Here is an 18,476-nt window from a genome sequence, read left to right as displayed (position 1 = left end):
TGCACTACGCCACACAGAAGACGCTTATCACAATAGAGTTCGTGGCAATAGTTGTGAATTTGACGTGTGAGGCCCCCCGTGGAGATTTGCTGGTTCCGGAAACGTAAACTGAGTGTGTGCGGCCATTTTCTTGTTCACATGGGAACTAGCAGCCGGAAAATGTATTATACGAACATATTAACCTGCAAAAACAGGCATAACTGTATTGGATGATTTTTTGTGTTCTCAATTACGAACGTTCGCGCCAGGAAATTGTACAAAAAAGAATCGTATCAACGAGGTTCTTCTGTAATTACCTGTGTAACACACATTATTAGCATTAAAAAAAAAATTCACAGAAATGTTGCATTTGTATTAGGCTTTCTTAGCTGTTGGCTTCTCCATTTTAGATTGGCCCCACACTGTACATACTGACTTTTGTAAAGTATTTTGGGAATGTTCCTTTTAATTTTTCAACTTAATTATAAACTTTGTAAAGTGTACCTACCAATGGCAGCTGTGTTGGTTTACTTTAAATGGAAGTTTTGATAGTGCGACATCACCATCTTGTATCAAGAGGCAAAGTGGTCATTTGTTGCTTGTGGAGTATGAGACAAAAATGTAAATGTATTATGGTCTTAAAGCAGACATTGTTTTCCTGGTACTGCACAAATATAAGGGGCGGCGCAGTTGGGGGACCCAAGAAAAAAAATTATGGGGATCCCACGCACTGTGGGAATCAACGTAAGCAAAGCTTTCTGTGCTGTTTGCTTTGATTTACGATAATGAGCGGTCATGTCGACAGCAAATGTGTTATTTCTTCAGCATTTAGTGCAATATGTGATTGTTGAATTGATGTTAAACATTACCTTGCATGCACCACTGCTGTTTGTGCAGTACACAGAACACACAGCGAGACATGTTTGCTTGAGGCGTTATTTTGCTCCATTAATTGTTCATAACCACTGAGAAGGTTAGCATTGCCATTTCCTCACACATCGCATCATGGTTGAAAGTGTTAAACTCGTGTTAGGCCACAATCAGATTATCAGGCATGCCATTGTGGTGGACACCAGAATAATTTTGAGCCCCTGTAGTTCTTTAAAGTGCCCCTATGTCTAAGTACATGAGCGTTTTTGTATTTCGCCCTTGTCAAAATGTGGCTTCTGCGTTTGGGACTGAGTCCACGAACTCGAGCAATGCCGTAGCCGCAAAGATACCGTGTGGGGCACAGAAGTGCTTATTTGACGTGTGGCCGCCTTTGTAGTGTCACCTAGATGCTACAGTGTTTTAATGCGGCTTTGCGTCTGCATGCCTAGCATCAGTTGTCCGCTAGACAAATTTGCATAATGTTTAATTTTCAGAAATAGTAGAAACGTACTGCGCTGTACCTTGAACTTAGATTTATTCAGTTTTTCTGCAACCGCTGTCGTGTCTAGTAGTAGCGTTTTCTTGCCTTCTTACATCGCCTTTTCCCTCTCCCGCCCTCCCCCCATGCATGCGAGCTGCGAGCGAAGCATGGCAAGGGTGTTATCCACTGGTTTTGTGACTTGTTTAGTTCTACCCATTCTCTGCCTCCTCTCCCTACCTCCCCTCCCGACTGTTGCATGTTAGTACAAAGGTAAGCACTGCATCTTCTGCAGTGCTTACGGGAGGTTACAGCAGTCAAGAGGATATTGTGGTGGCACCCAGGGAGCTTCAGAAGGCATTGTGTCTATGCAATGGAAAGGTTCAAACGAGTTTCTCACATCGCCTTTCCTCCCTATCGTGCTCCTGCCATGTATATACATACTCTGAACCACCTCCTGACGTGGTGTGCAAGGCAACGATAGCAGCAGTAGCAGTGGAAAAGTCAAAGGAAGAGGCAAAGAAAGCTTAACTTTAAAAGATCTTAAATAGGCACACTAATATGCAGTGATATAGAGTAGTCAACGGATTATTCAGACTTGGCGGGGGTTGCCTGAAATAGTGAATCACTAACACAGCCAGAATGCAAAATGGCAACCATGAAATAGGGAGAAAGGGAACTTCACCAAGGAGAGGCGGAGAGAGGGTGGGGTTCTCTAGGAGATGATGAAACTGCATTGGTGAAAACGTTTTTCCTGAGGTGTGGCTTTATGTCAGCGGCCGCCACAATACCTTGAACCTATACTTTTAGGTGAAATCGGCACTGCTGTGAACCCACACCTCAAGGCAAAATTTGCGTACAACCCGCACTCTGCCTTTACTGTAAAAGATTTATAATTTTTGGTATGTGGTATATGCGCAAAAATGCGGTACCGCCTCACGTGCCAAAATAGTTGGTACCATTTGCACTGCCCTTTAAAATCTGTATCGCCAGAAATGTGGCACTGCCTGTTGCCATATTAAAACAGTAACTAGCCCAATCAGCCTCAATTATAAATAAGGTGGGGCTTGACTTCAGGGCTAAGGATTCTTGGAAAAAGATATGCCTTATATTTGAATAAATACGGTATATTGTGCAAACAGAGCTTGTTGTTTACTATGTCTTGAATGGCTATTAGCAGCTAACCAATAATCTGGCTTACTCCTCTCACCCTGTCTAGACTTCAGTTGTCGTGGACACCCACCATGATGACTTGGATGAAAGAGACCTGTTGAATCGGAGCAATGCGGACCTCTTACAACAAGTATGTAACTTCTTTTTGTGCAAGATCCTGGAGTGTTAATGAAGCTTGTCTGAAAAGTTATTCAGAGGTGGAAGGCAGAATAATGTTAAACTGAATGTGCTCTAAGCAACTTATGGCAAAAATGCCTATAATGCGGTGCTGAACCTTCTGTGGCTTTTTTTTTTTTTTTTTTTTCCTGGTCACTGGCATGGTCCCTATACTAGGAGGCAAAAATTAAGTCAAAGTAAATTCCATGTAACTTATTGCAGAAGAAAGCAGTGCGAACAGTCGTAAATGTCCCCCATGTCTCCCACACTAAGCCTATTGTTGATGACCTCAGATTGCTACCTGTTTTATTGCAATAGCAATTATATGGACACTCCAAAGCAGATTTTGTGGGTTCTTGGTGTCTCACAGGAGACCAACCACCGCGGTTTCGAGCTTAGCGAGCCACAGGGCCGCGTCAGCCGTCGCCTCCAGCACCGCTCGCGCGCGAGCTCAGAGGCCGCAAGGGGCTTCCGAGCGACGCACGCAAAAACACAGTAAAGCCCTGAGTTGACGGAAACCGTTTACTGAAACCGTCGGCACCAGCACTGCACAAACGCCCGCACGGAGGGGAGCCAAAGGGGTCCCGCACCAGGGCGAAAATACAATAACAGGCGCCTATAGCACGTCGCGGCGAGAGCACAGGCTCAAGCTGGGACACGCCGCTAGGAAAAGTCCCGGCGGCTATGCTACTTGCTCTGGCGATAACCAATGGGTCAACTCCGGTTTAAGAGTTCTATTGAGTCTCTCCGTCAAATTGGACTGGGGATGGTAGGGCGAAATGGTGCAGTGATTAATTCCCAGGGAACGGCACGTAGCACCAAACACCCGAGCGGTGAAATAGGACGCATTGTCCGTAATCAGTCTTTTCGGAAAGCCGAACCGACAAAACACTTCCTGTAGCCTTTCCAGCACCGCTCGCGCTGTCACTTTACGAAGCGGAAACAGTTCCACCCATTTAGAAAAATGATCAACGACTACCATCAGGTGTGTGAACCCCTGCTTACTCCTGGGGAACGGCCCCATAAGATCGCAGGTGGCCACTTGCCACGGACGCTCACTGTCGATTGGTTTCATCAGCCCGGGCAGCTTGCCACCCCTTGATTTCACCATTTGACAGACATGGCAGGAACGGCAATAGCGAAAAATGTCACGCTTTATACCAGGCCAGGTCACAGTTTGGCTTAGTTTCGCAAAAACTTTAGAGCCACTCAAATGACCGGCCAAGGGTTCGTCATGAGAACATCGCAACAGTGCGCTTCTCAGACTTTTGGGGATAACCACCTTAAACGGGTCCACAGCGTCATCATCGGTGGCTATGTATTTCAGCAGGAGCCCATCATGATCCAGCAAATATAAATCCGCGGGGGACTCGGCGACACACGCTGTTCCCGGCCCCCCTGCGCCCGCCGCACTACCAGCAGCGTCTCGGCGCTCCGTCTCCCTGAGACCGTCGCTCACTCCGCGACAAAACGGATCAATTTGCTGGGCCTTCAGTAGCTCTTGCCTGCTGAAAGCGATTCCAATTCTCCCAAAGGGGAGGTTGGTCTCGTCCCCACTCAGGACTGCAGCCATCGGCGTCATGGGTTCGCTTTCGTGAAGCTCCCCCGCTCACACACTTTCCGGCGCGCTGCTTGCCTGGAGCGCGGAGAAACAGGTTTGCTCGCTTGCGGACTCGCCTCTCTCTCCGCTCGTTTCGCCCCCGACGCTAGCTGGCGCTAAGGCACCGGCAGCGGCTGTAGCACCTGGAGAAAAGTTCTGGGTGGACAATGGGGCACGAGATAGCGCGTCAGCTACCACGTTAGTGCTCCCCTTTCGATACTGCACAGAAAAGTCATAATGCTGTATCAGGAGAGCCCAGCGCGCCAGCCGGCCCGCAGGCTCACGGAGCCGCATCAGCCAGCTTAGCGCACTGTGGTCCGTTTGCACTACGAATTTCGTACCATCAAGGTAGACATCGAATTTACGTAGTGCAAACACGATAGCGAGGCACTCCTTCTCCGTCACAGAATAATTCCTCTCAGCCGGTATGAAGGAGCGGCTGGCAAAGGCCAGCGGCTGCAACACGCCATCGTATTCCTGTAGGAGGACTGCTCCTAAATCCCAGATCGCTCGCGTCGGTCTGGACAACGAACGGTCTGGTCAGGTCGGGGAGTCTGAGCTGCGCTGTCTCCGCAATGGCGCTAGACAGTTGGTGAAAAGCCTGCTGCTGCTCAGGTCCCCATTGCCACTCGGCCGACTTACCCAAGAGCTTGCTCAAGGGCGCCTGCACTCGGGCACAGGACGGGATGAACGACCGGTAAAAGTTGGCCATTCCCAAAAAGCGGCGAAGGCCACGTACGTCCTTGGGCGCGGGTAAATCGAGGATTGCCCGAAGTTTCTCCCGGTCCGGCTCAATGGAGCCTTCGCCCAGCGTAAACCCCAGTAACTGAACTCGGGTTTGCGCTAGTTGGGCTTTCGCAGGATTCAAAGTCATCCCGGCGGCCCGCACCCTCTCGAGCACATCGGCAACATGGGCCAAGTGTTCTTCGAAGGTTCGTGAGTAAATCACGATGTCATCGAGGTAGCACATGCAGTATGACCACTTTGCTTCCCCGAGGACACGGTCCATCAGTCTCTGAAAGGTCGCAGGACCGTTGCATAGACCAAAGGGCATACGAGTAAACTCAAACAACCCTCTGTGGGACGTGAACGCGGTCTTGGACCGGTCACGCGCATCCATCCGGACCTGTAGGTACCCTTTCGAGGCATCCAACTTAGTGAAGTACCTCGCACTGCCCAGGGTTCCTACAATGGAGCTAATCGTAGGAAGCGGATAGGCATCCTTACGAGTCACTCCGTTCAGACGGCGGTAGTCTACGCACAGGCGATGACTGCCATCTTTCTTAGGCACCAACACAATTGGAGACGCCCAGGCGCTGTACGAGCGGCGGATAATGTCGGCCGATAGCATCTCGTCCAGCAAACCATCAATCACCTGCCTCTTGGCAAGACTGACGGGCCTGGGGTTACACTTCAAAGGAAGCGCGTCACCAGTTTCGATGGCGTGGCTCGCCAAATCGGTACAGCCCGGTTGATCGGTGAAAAGGTCTGCGTTGTCGCGTAACAGTGCCGACAAACGAGCCTTCTGTGCATCATCCAAATGAGCCGCACAGGCGGACAGAGGATGTGGTGCCTCTTCGTGCCGTGTCGCTCTATCCCACTGGGGATTGTAAGTCGACAAGCGCATAGCGCAGGGGCTTGTCCCCGAATTCTGCGCGCGACACGGTTCGTGCCGTGCCTCTCGATCCCAAAGGGGACCATGAGCGGGCGAGCGCGAAGCTCGGGGGCTTGCCCCCGAACTCGGCGCGCGACACGATTCCGACGCCCCATCTGCACAGGCAAAATCGGACGCCGGCGGGCTGATAAACGGCTTTAGCGACGTGAACTGACCGTCGCGATAGCCGCCATTCGCAATGTCCACAACGATCCCAGTTTTAAGGAGAAAGTCCCGGCCGAGAATCACAGGAACACTGAGCCCTGGGAGATGAACGAAACGCGTGCGTCGCATTCGCTCTCCCCACCTGACAGTCAGCCTTGCGGTGCCAGCCGAATGGGCCACGCCTTTCGCAAGATTGAATGTCGTTCGGCAGTCCCGCAAGCGCACTGCGTGCTTTTGCAAGTGGGACAAAACCTGTTCGCCGAACAGGTTTTGCCCGTGTCCAGCAGCGCCGAAAATTCGCGGCCGGCAATGGTCACCGGAATAAACTGCGCGTGCGCACCAGCAGCACAACCTGCTCGGTACGCCGAGGGAACAAGCAAAGGTTCGGTCACTCGTGCCTTCACGAGCGACCTGCTATCCCGTTTCCCGACCTCACAGAAGACCGGGGCGCGGTGCAATCCCTTGCAATGTGCCCTCGTTGTTGGCAGCGAAAACAGCGTACTCCGTCGCGGTATCTTTCCCGAGGCGGAGCAGCCTCAGCTCCCTGCCGGGGTCGGCTCGCCGCTTGGCCAATGGGCCGATAACGAGCGTTTCCCTCCGCGATGCGCTGGATGGAAAGCGTCCCTGCGCATGCATTTCAGTCGGTGGCTCAGCACAGGCTGCCCGTCTCCCGTGCGTGTAGGGGTCGAGAGCGCGCGCGCTCAGCTCCCAAACACACCCGCTTGCAGCCGCAAAGGCAGCTTGGCCGGGTTGTTGCCGTTGGGGAAAGGGCTCAGGCCCTTTCCACGCACAGCTCGGCTCAAGGGCCTCGCTGGCGAGCGGCCGTGGGCGGTAGGCGCGCGCGGCGATAATGTCACCTTGAATGCGCTTTGCCTCGGCGGCTAATTCCTCCAGATTTCGGAAGCGGCCACCGCGCAGGTACGCCGAAAAGGTCGGATGTGCCTGCCTGATCACCCGTTCGACGCGTTCCTCGTTCGAGGCATTGGGCTCGGCGACTAAGAAAAGGTCTTGCATCGCCCGTACGTACTCCTGAAGCGACTCATCAGGAGCCTGTGTACGTAGCCCAAGCTCTCGCCGCATCCTACTCTCGTAGTCAGCGGGTAGGAATTCACGCAGGAATGCCGCGCGGAACTCCTTGAGGGTTGTTGCACGGTTTCCGGAAAGCCTGTACCACCTAGCCGCCGAGTCAGTGAGTGCAACAGGGACGACGCGTCCGAGTACATCCTGATCGTTCAAACCCAGAGCTCTCTGGTAGCGTGCGAGGGAGTAACAGTAGTCCCTGGCACTAAGCAGGTCACCGTATCCGCTGTAGGTCGGGACTGCCAACCGTACAGCGGGGTGAGCGCATTTCGGAACAGCCGACAGCGTTTTAACTGCCCCAGAGAGCGCCTGGATCATTTCGGCGGCGTTATGCAACAGCGTCTGTGGGCCTGCTCCAAAGGGAGCCGTTGGCGCGTTAGCGGCGCGATTGAGCAAGGACGAACTGACTTCCAGCTCGATCAGTGGCGCGGTTTCCACAGGGATACCGGCCGGCGTGCCGCCGTCCCCAGAGCAAAAAGGGCTCCTAGCGGGGTGCGCCTGCTGTCGTTCACAGCTGCCACTTGAGGCAGCTATACGTGAATTGCTTAGGCCGCTTGCAGCCAGCGTTGACAAAACAGGCGCGTGCTCGATCGGTGTGCCACTGGGCGCCACCGAATGTACTCCAAAGGGAGACGTATGAGCGGAATTCGTGGTCGCCGTGATTGAAGGTTCCCCACAGGGGGCCGCGGCATACCACTGGTTTTGGCTGTTCAATTGAGAAGCAGCCAGTGTCGATACAACAGGTGTGTGCTCGATCGGTGTGCCACTGGGCGCCACCGAGTGTACTCCAAAGGGAGACGTATGAGCGGAATTCGTGGTCGCCGTGATTGAAGGTTCCCCACAGGGGGCCGCGGCATACCACTGGTTTTGGCTGTTCAATTGAGAAGCAGCCAGTGTCGATACAACAGGTGTGTGCTCGATCGGTGTGCCACTGGGCGCCACCGAGTGTACTCCAAAGGGAGACGTATGAGCGGAATTCGTGGTCGCCGTGATTGAAGGTTCCCCACAGGGGGCCGCGGCATACCACTGGTTTTGGCTGTTCAATTGAGAAGCAGCCAGTGTCGATACAACAGGTGTGCCACTGGGCGCCACCGAGTGTACTCCAAAGGGAGACGTATGAGCGGAATTCGTGGTCGCCGTGATTGAAGGTTCCCCACAGGGGGCCGCGGCATACCACTGGTTTTGGCTGTTCTATTGAGAAGCAGCCAACGGGCAAAAGTCGGAGAGGGCTAAGGCCCCGTTTCCGCGCTTCGCTCCGTTTACTCCCGAAGGAGTCAATGATCGGGAGCGCTGCGACATCGCACTGCTTGGCATTCCAAAGGGAGCCGTGGCAGACGAATGTGCCCGTGTGCACTGTTCGGAGAGGGCTCTGGCCCCGTTTTCAAACAACGCTACTGCTCCAAAGGGAGCTGGTACGTAGCGCCTCGCGTTGCCGTCCCCACAGGGGGTCGTTACAAGCAAGGGTGCAGGAGTGCGCTGCTCAAGGGGGGGCCTGGCCCCGTTCTTGAGCAACGCGGCGTCTGCTAGCACTAACAAAGGACAAAGGTCACTACGCCTAGCAGACATAACGCGGCGAGTCCAATTCGCTAAGGCGTATTGACTCGGCTAAGCACAGACAAAGGCTTAATGAGCCTTTGAATCCGCGTTGGGCGCCAGTGTGGGTTCTTGGTGTCTCACAGGAGACCAACCACCGCGGGTTCGAGCTTAGTGAGCCACAGGGCCGCGTCAGCCGTCGCCTCCAGCACCGCTCGCGCGCGAGCTCAGAGGCCGCAAGGGGCTACCGAGCGACGCACGCAAAAACACAGTAAAGCCCTGAGTTGACGGAAACCGTTTACTGAAACCGTCGGCACCAGCACTGCACAAACGCCCGCACGGAGGGGAGCCAAAGGGGTCCCGCACCAGGGCGAAAATACAATAACAGGCGCCTATAGCACGTCGCGGCGAGAGCACAGGCTCAAGCTGGGACACGCCGCTAGGAAAAGTCCCGGCGGCTATGCTACTTGCTCTGGCGATAACCAATGGGTCAACTCGCGAGAGCACGGGCAATCTCCTTCGGCTTAGGCTTTCGGCAAGTGCGGCTCGGCGAGGTACGACCTCGCGCGAGCACTAATGGCACCGCTCGTCGGCTTAGCGTCGGGAAAGGATCAGCACAAAGTACGCGCTCCCCGCACGGGCAAAGGCACCGTGCGCGAGCTCCAGTCCTAGTCACAAAGGTGTCGGCGGACGAGAGGAAAGCGAGGGAAGCAGAGGAAAGCTCGACGCTTCCCCGCTAGCAGCCGACAACCGGCCGCCTAGTGACGTCAGCGCTCCGCCCTCACCGCCAACCGCCGCGTGCGCAGCGCCACCGCGGGAACCGGTTAGGCGGCGCGGGCGGAGAAGGAGGCCAGCGGGGAACGATGGCGAGGGATGGCAGAGCAGGCGAAGCCCGATTGCCGGCGCAACCCTCAATCCCCACAATTTCTGCCGTCGCCGTTGCCGTGAGGTTCCGTATGACGTCAACGGTGATGAAATCGTCGCCGCGCTCTGGACGCTGTATGTGCGAGTGAAAGGGCCCGAGGGACGTGCGCTTTCAGGGGGAGCAAACGCACGTCGGAGAGCAAACGCGCGTTCTCCACCATGCTCTCTGAAGGGCTGCAGAATTAAGCGTCTCTTTCCTCCTTTACATATATAGAGAGCAAACGCAACTTTTTCCGTCGCACGAAAGGCTGTTGGGGACGGGAGGGAGGGAGGGTAGGCGACGTTTAGCTGCGGCACCAAATGCGTATTTATATAAAAATAAAACGCCGTGCACGTTCGGTGCGAACGCGGGCAAAACGTTGACGGCGTCGACAACAGTTCTGCGCGTTGCTGGTGCTGCTGCATGTCCAAGTTTATATAGCTGATAAAACTACTATCCTTACTCCGTATAATAGCTCTCTACTAATTTGCTATCGCAATTGGTGCTTCGCCTTTCGGGTGAAACTGCGACAATTTTTTTTTATTTCTCCATTCTTATCCATTCTTATCATTCTTATCATGTAGGTGTTGACTTAATAACCCATTTATCTCGCAGCTTGCAAATTCAACTACATGAACAAATATACAATAACACAAACACCAATTTGTTTATTAATAATTTTTGTCCTTAAACCTGTGCTCGAACTATTTGCTACAGTAACATTATTTAGTGAGTAGACTGTAACGGAAGCTGTTACTTGCTGCATCCTGCTGCCTCTGTTTTAACGGTGTGTAGGTCTCTGTCAAGCCTTCTGTGGCTTTTTGACTACACCCTTCAGCGCCATCATACTTTTGTGCTGGGTGTTGAAATAAAGTGACTGACTTATCTAAATAAAATAAATCGTAAGTTTGAATGTCCTGAAACTATACAGTGGTTTATGAGGGATGCCACAGTGGAGGTCTATGGATTAACTTTGACACCTGGGGTTCTTTAACATACACCAAAAGCACAGTCCATTAGCTTCTTGCATTCCGACCCCACCAGAATGCTGCCGCCACAGCTGGGATTGAGCCCTCAACCTTGTGCTCGGCACTGCAACACCATAGCTACTGAGCTACAGCGTGGCAGGTGACGAACTTATAGATCTATACAAATCCTCGTTGGAAGGTATTAGTTGCACTTTTTTAAAGAAACCACATAAAGAAAAGTAATACGCTTGTGTGAATATAAATTTTTTGTTTGAAGCAAAGTCAGAGCGAATAATAATTAGTGTAGAAGACTTTTCAAATGAATTATTCAAAGAAATATTTGGCGCAAACTAGACAAAAGCATAAAACACATACAATGTATGGGTTCTATGTCCTTGTCTAATTCGTACTATAGCAAAAGAAGTCCGACATGGCTATAGACGACACGAAGGACGCTTACAGGAAGCCGCAACAGCGTCTAGCCTTAGCCCCACTTCAGTAGCGCTGGTGATCCGGCTGCGGAGCTCTGCACGGCGCACTTCTTCTTTCTTTCAGTACCGTGATTTTCTTTGAATATGACCCACCAACCAGCTCAAACCAGGATTCTGCTCGAACATAATTCTAATAGTTGAGGAGTTTGCATAAAATTTGACATACCATATCAAATCCATGAATCTAATGCACATCTTTTTTAGAAAAAGTGGATCCGGCTGTGAAGGTAAATTCTGCACGTCTAGCTTTTTCTGATCACGAACGTTGGGACATGCTATATTTCTAAATATAAAATGGGCATATGTCACATTCAGGTGCATCTTGCATTCAGGTACACTTTTATTTTCTTACTTTAAGCCTGCGAAAGCCAGGTGTGTGTTAGATTCGGAGGCGCGTTAGAGTCCTGCAAATATGTTAAGAGCCAAATGTTGACAAATTTAAGAAAGTTGATTCTTTTCTTGTTAAAAAAGAAACAAGTTCGTCCCTGGAGTGAGTTTATTTTCAAAAGGCTAGTATTCAGGTACATTTATGCAAAAATACTTAGACCACTTATAACTTAACCGTTTATATATAAAGTGCAGGATTGGCTAAAACGCGGCCTTTTATGACTCCCGTTTACCCTCCCATAGAACTACATTATACGCATACTGCTTACAGTGCAGCCACGTGAGATGAAATGCTGGTCATAATGAGGTTTCCATGGGAAAATTCCGCTGACAAGCACGGTAGTGAGCACGTTTCTCAACGAGGTGCGCCGGCCAATGGGAGAGGAGAGCAATGAGGGCGATGCGGAGGAGGAGTATGAGACACGGAGCGAGGGAACGAAAAAAAAAAAAAAAAAGTGGCGGCAGCACAATGCGGGCACGCAGTGGTTGCCTAGGCGACGGAGAAGCCTCTTGCTCGGCTGCTTATCAATTGTGCGCTTTGCACTTAGCGTTGTTACGGTTGACGTATGACAGCCCGTTCAAAAAGATTAACGGAGGATGTCTCCCCAACGTGCAACGTGCTTGGTTGTCGCGGGCGAGTCGCAGTGGTTGCTGACCCCTTTGTGAGCATGTGCCGGGGGGCGAATAAGCCCGCCTTCCACGAATAACGTCTTCAGGAGCATCGGGTCACAGTGGTTGCTGACCCCTTTGTGAGCATGTGCCAGGGGGACGAATAAGCCCACCTTCCACGAATGACGTTCTTCAGGAGTATCGGGTCGCAGTGGTTGCTGACCCCTTTGTGAGCATGTGCCCGGGGGCGAATAAGCCCACCTTCCACAAATGATGTTCTTCAGGAGCCTCGGGTCGCCGCCAGCGGAGGCAAGCCCGGAAATGTCGCCTAGGGGAGAGGGAGCTGCTGCCGCACCCCCCGACTGGACTTGCCTGTCACGGGACGGGAGCGAAAATCCCGCCTCGTTGATGGAGGGCCTATTTAAGCGGCCCCGCCATGTATTTTGATTCATTCCTCTTCTTTTCTAATATTCTTCAACCATGAAATAAACTGTGCAAGTTTCGCACTAGAAATCGTCTCGCCCTGCCTGGTCGCCATGATCTACCGGACGTCTACGGCCTGCCGACAACGCCACGCTACCGTGAAGTAACGCCAGTCGAGGTTGTAGTAACAGGCGCCCCAACAACAGGTGGATCTCGGTAGGATGGAAGCGGACATCAACGCGAGTCCCAACAGCGTGGCTTCAGTTTCTGTGCACCCGTCGCGCTGCGCGTCGGGAAGTGCAGATGTTGAGCATGCAACACTGTCAGTTTAAGCAGTGTTCTGCAAGTTTATTTTGGAGCTAGGCTTTATGTGCACTTGTCAGCTTCCGCCGTTCGTACCAGTGTGCGCACATACAAACTTGGTAGACATTCATACTAGTTGCTGCGGCTAATCACCCGAGGATCTGAACTCTGCTTCGTACGTGTTGCTGTCAGTTCAGCTCGTGCGCGTGATCTCATGCGTAGTCTGTATGTAATCTTCTACAGGTACGAGCTTCCTGCAACAGCATGCCGCCCGACTCCTCCGCGGGCTAGGCCTAACCAGCTCTCCTCGTCGGCAACCAAATTTGTTGTAGTTTGGTGCCAAGTCAACAAAACGCGTTGCAGTGGCTGTACTGCACATGGAAAGCACAGTTGATAACAACTCACAGTTGATAACGAAAGCAAGGGCATGGTCAACACTCGAATGGTGTCAACTTGGTCTGCGGTCGCCATGTTTTTTACACCGTCCACACGCCGATCAGTCTGAGAAGTCGGATGAGACACTATATTGCGCCTGAAATTTCGGTCGCCGTCGTTTTTTTTATAAATTTTTACTTTGTCTGCTTCATGCGAAGACCGCGGCTACTTGGACATTAACCTTTCAACGTTCATAAATTTAAACAGATGCAAAATTCCTGGTCGCATGCTTTGATTCTTGGATACGCACGCGCTGCTGCTGGTCTACATGTTTTGCATATGTGCAGGCCTTGAAAATCGGTTGTTTTGGTTATAGTGTGGTACCGCTTATAGTGCAGATATTTGCGGCTCCGGCGACTTACGATAAAAGCAGTCTACACTGTACATGGAAAAGTATATATATTTGTTTGTTTCTAGTACTTCAAAATTTCGAATATTAAAATTCGAGCTGAATTCAATATCGAATAGCATAATATTCAATCGAATATTCAAAAAATTTGAATATTCACACAAGCCTATAAAAAACAACAAAAACTGACGTGCTTGGTGATTCTTTGTTTACTTAGTTTTGTGCACTTTATTTAACAGAGGTGAAAAAAAAAAAGAACACGAACATAGTAGTACACTTGAGCGTACTTCTCAAGAAGTGGGATTCTTTTGTTTATTTTCAAACCCTTGTTGACGTACATTATCATTTGAATTTTGAACATTTCTGTGTCCATCCTAGACCTGTTGAACCTTTGAACATGTGTTAGCAAGGAAATCTCTCACTGTCACAGGTACTGTTAGCAATTCAGAGCAGTGTCAGTGGTTTGTTCACTTCCATGTTCATTACCACTGTTTACATATATGCAAAGTGCGCGAAATGCAATGTGATACGCCACTGTTGCATTCATGTAAACATGGCTACTTAAAGAGCGACAAGCTTTCTTTCACTCACGGCCAGTAGGTGCTGCATATATATTATATATGCCGGTTTTCACTTCAGTGTTAAGCAAAAAGAAAGCATATATCATCTTTATATGTGAATAATATTAAAGGTGCAATATATTCCGATCACTTGCTCACACAAGGTGGGCAACATTCATTTATTTGGTAACGCCTGGACTTACTCTTACCCTTTGCAAAAGGGTTGAACTTCAGGGAAGAATTGGGTTTTACCCAAAAAGGAATGACCCCAAGTATTCACAATTGTCTGCTGCTATGTCAAGCATGTGAAGATGATTCTGCTTCCAAATTCAATTGATGGGAATTGTCTGCACAATAATATCTTGAGTGAATGTTAACAATGAAATACATATAAGTACAGCAGTTGTTTTACAGCAAAGCTGTTAAGGGCTAGTTCGCCCAGGATCGTGTCCGCGTGTAGAAAAAAAACTTATCATCTACATTGGCTCGAGCGTCATCTTCTTCCGCAGCTGGCTCATTGGCGCCCCTTGGTTTGCGCTTGTTCCACAGCTTTCGCGTTTGTCATCATCATATGCTTCGGCAGCTGGCTGCATTGCCGCTAATCATTCCAGCGTAGAATTTCACTTCTCTTCTGTCGTCGTAATGGGGAGTCCGCGTTTACGGGGATGTGAGCCATTCATGAGCAACTGACAACGTGTCCTAACGCGTTTGAGCAACACCGCCTCAAACGCGCTCGGGAAGGGGCTCATCATCAACATGCTGATTCTAGCGTGAGAGTTTCCGAAACCCAGGCAAAACATCAGCGAAGAGCCGCTGACCCCTAGTCGCTGGAGCGCGATGTTGAGGCCAAACGTCAGCGTCTTCTTGCCCTCCATGAACCCGACAACGGTGGTGCATGCCTCGGCAACGCTAATGCCAATTTTCCTGGTACAATGATCAGGTTTCAATGCGAGTTTCTCAACCAGAATGTTCATGATAGATATGTTCGGTTGGGTGATGCCCAACGACGATACGCCCATTCTTATTGTGGGCCAATATTCACTACAGCAGACCCACCATAGTCACAGCTTCACTAGCTTCCATCTTCACAGTAGTGGAAGGGCTCTGAATTTTTTAGTTTATACTTTCTCTTAGGTTTGCTTTTGGCTTTTGTGTCACTGTAACCTTGTTGTATAACTTGTAACTCTAGTATGCCCCAATGTGCGCAAACTTCATTGCGCCCCCAATTTCGAAGGCCATATTTTAATTTCTCTAATAAGCTGTAACCCACTGCATTCAGTTTAATCCACGGGTTTCATCGTGCACTTTCAATCATGATCGAGGTTGACTCCTTTGCTCAAGCTGTTCAAAGGAACTAATAGTGGTCGAGAAATTCTATTCTGGTTGGGCTCGATCACTATCGAAAGGGCACCATGTTACTGGGGTATGAGGTACACCTCAGTAGAGGAGAGGATTGATGTAGAACCTGAAACTGAAATGAATTTGTGGGCAAATACTAACCTAAGTTTGGTTGAATGGTTGCAACATGCAAATAATTTACTTCCTCAGCTTTTGAAAATCTAATGACTCTTAACAACCATTTTCTATATTTGCTAGCATGCCATAGTGGAGATCAGAAAAAACATGTTATTCAGACTAGGGACAGTAGGAGCTGCTTTTGAAGTTGTGCATCTATGAAAATATGTTTCATTTTGTTCCCCAATTTTTTTGTAGGTGCTTGTCAACAGCGGGCTCACTCACAGCCCTTCCACAAACAATGCTGAGGCAAAGAAAACACCATCACCATTACCGCTGCCACCACCTCCTCCACCGCCACCACTACCCCCGCCACCGCTACAAGAAGTACCATCTGTCACAAAGGACAGTTTATTGCCACCTCCTTCGAATCCAATTGAGACAGCAGTAGAAAAGGTGGCTTCTACAACTGAGCGTGCAATGGTGATGTCTGTTGCTGACACTGCAACAGGCCAAATCAAGATGCACATCTATAGGATGGCAAGTCAATCTTTTTTTCTTTCATTTCCTTATCCTTTCCTTAGCCTTTCCTTAGCCTTGAACAGCATCTCTCAGAATTGCTGTATTTACCGTATTTACTCGATTCTAACGTGCCCTCGACTCTAACGTGCCCTCGATTGTAATGCGCACCCGTATTCCGTGACAAAAAAAAAATCATTTACAGTACCGCGCAGCTCATGCTTTTATACAGAAATACAACTTTGTGTTGTTTGGGAAAACAAAGATTTACTCCCAATGCACTAAAGTTGGAATGAATAAAAAAAAGTCACAGTTTCGCCCGCAAGGCGAAGCATCGATTGCTAGGTAGCAGATTAGACCGCTATACGAAGTAAGGATAGCAGTTTTATCGGCCGTATAAACTTGCAAACATTCGCTAACTAAATAAATTAACAAGCACGATGTCACGCGTGCACAAGCAAACATGAACGCATCTCGCTCGTTGACCGCAGGAACTAACTGTCAAAACGCTGAAGTGACGAAGCGCAGCGAGCGAATTGACCTTTGTGCTATCATACCTCTCGCTTCAACGTGACCGATAAGCTACGAAAACACGGCGCGCAGCGGACCTTCCTCGTCGCGATTGCTTTCAAGATAGGGCCAAGGCGATCGTATCGCCGAAATGGATCGTCGCAGAATACGTCCTGCTTCGGTTCACTAAAACCTGTCCGCGTTGCTTTGCTGGCGAAAAACCTCTCCTTCTGTTTGCGCAAGTCCCGCACTCAAGTTTCGGATTCTCCGAATGCCGGTGATGCGGCCCAGTTCCCGTTTCCGCACTTGTGATCACTTTCCTTTTAAATGCGGCATCATGATAAAGTCGGCCTTTCACGCTGATAGAGCAGATGCAGAAAACAGGAAGACAGACGGTAGACTAATATGCCTTAGCACGTGTACTGCAGCACATGGAGGAAGCTACGGCAGCTAGGCTAGAGTGTAGCTAGGCTCGAAGCGCGTGCGAATCGGCCATTTTGTAATGTCGACGGCTATATGGTAATGCAGATTTCTGGTCGTACTTGATTCTAACGCGCACACAATTTTTGGACCTGTTTTATCAGAAAAAAAGTGCGCGTTAGATTTGAGTAAATACGGTATGTGGCTATGCTTTTATGTAGACAGTAACATTGTCTTCTTCATAATTTGTTTTACGCAGTTTCGCTGCGTTGGAGTGAACTTTATTGACACTGTGGCTGTTTTAAGGTAGCCGCAGTTTTTGAAACACTGCATACTGGGTGTTTTATGCAACTCGAACCAAGCTTTAAAAAGATGTGATATATCTTAGCTGATTAAGACCAACTGCATATTGTTCGTAGTGATCCTGAGTTACTCGGGAGTATTTTATGAACTGTGATTAGTTTGTTAACTAGCTAAGTTAATCACATAAATTTTTAAATATTTGTTTTAGGTCATAAGTATGATTGTAAAAGATGTAGAGCATGCCCAGTAACATTCTATGAAGTTGTTTTCATGAGACTAAAGAATTTTAGTTTGTCTGAAAACTACCTAATGTTTATGGATTACCAGGTTACCAGAGCTGTGGACGGCAATAGCAAAGCTGGTAGTCACGTTTTGTGATGCCTTATCCAGCTACAATGTGTTTAAAAATGTTTGTCACACGTCAGGTTTCTTATTGAAGGAAAATCATAAAAGGACTGAATGTTGATGATTATGTTGCTACCATTGCTTTACACCAGAAGTAGAACATCATAAATCACTGCAGTACTGTAGACTTCCATTCATTCGACTTTGGTTAATTAGATTTTTCAATTGATTCTATCCTGACTGAAGGTTCCGGCCAGCATCCATGCATTTCTATGGGCTTAGACTTTTGTTATTTCGTTCCTAAAATCGGCCTTCGCCGGATAATTCAAGCCTGACCCCTATGGTGACTCCAATAGTAATCTCTCTAGTGGCAGCATGTCTCGACAGAACTTAAAGGGATACGGACACAAAAGTTGGCGGGTGGTTTTTTGCGTCGGAACAAAAGTTGAACTGTTGAAAATGACGAATACAACAAGCTGCTTTGAAAAAAAGAATGAGAAACATCTTTTTTTTTTTGCGATTTTTTGTTGCACCTTGCCTCCATGCGGCCGCCGGCAGAAGCTGAAATTTGACGTCATAACACCCACCCGCGGCCAAAGTCGGCCACAGCTGTCGCAGTACTTCCAGGGGTGTCGGTCCCTTGCAGCGTTTGTGTAACCTCTTTCGCATCCTCGCCGGACCTCCAATAAATGTTATTTCACTCACTCACTCACTCTTCGCTTGTAGTCCGTCTGAAACACTATCCCCGTCGGCGCTCCACGCAGGTCTTACATGAGGCTTCCCGTGGTTGTTGCTCGGTATTGACGC

At 49.6% G+C, this 18,476-nt stretch overlaps 1 protein-coding gene across 2 annotated transcripts in view; it reads left to right on the top strand.

The window, feature by feature from the left end:
• LOC119431189 (zinc finger protein 236-like) overlaps positions 1-18,476 on the top strand; it is a 121,962-nt gene that overhangs the window by 51,028 nt on the left and 52,458 nt on the right. For both annotated transcript variants that reach the window (XM_037698663.2, XM_049670223.1), the window contains exons 10-11: positions 2,547-2,630; positions 15,831-16,112. In XM_037698663.2, coding sequence (XP_037554591.1) covers positions 2,547-2,630; positions 15,831-16,112 — 366 coding nt within the window. The remainder of the gene's footprint in view (positions 1-2,546; positions 2,631-15,830; positions 16,113-18,476) is intronic.

The sequence above is a fragment of the Dermacentor silvarum genome, chromosome 1, assembly GCF_013339745.2.
Source record: "Dermacentor silvarum isolate Dsil-2018 chromosome 1, BIME_Dsil_1.4, whole genome shotgun sequence".
In the NCBI taxonomy this organism is placed as follows: Eukaryota; Metazoa; Arthropoda; class Arachnida; order Ixodida; family Ixodidae; genus Dermacentor; species Dermacentor silvarum.
This window is presented reverse-complemented; position numbering and strand designations above follow the sequence as displayed.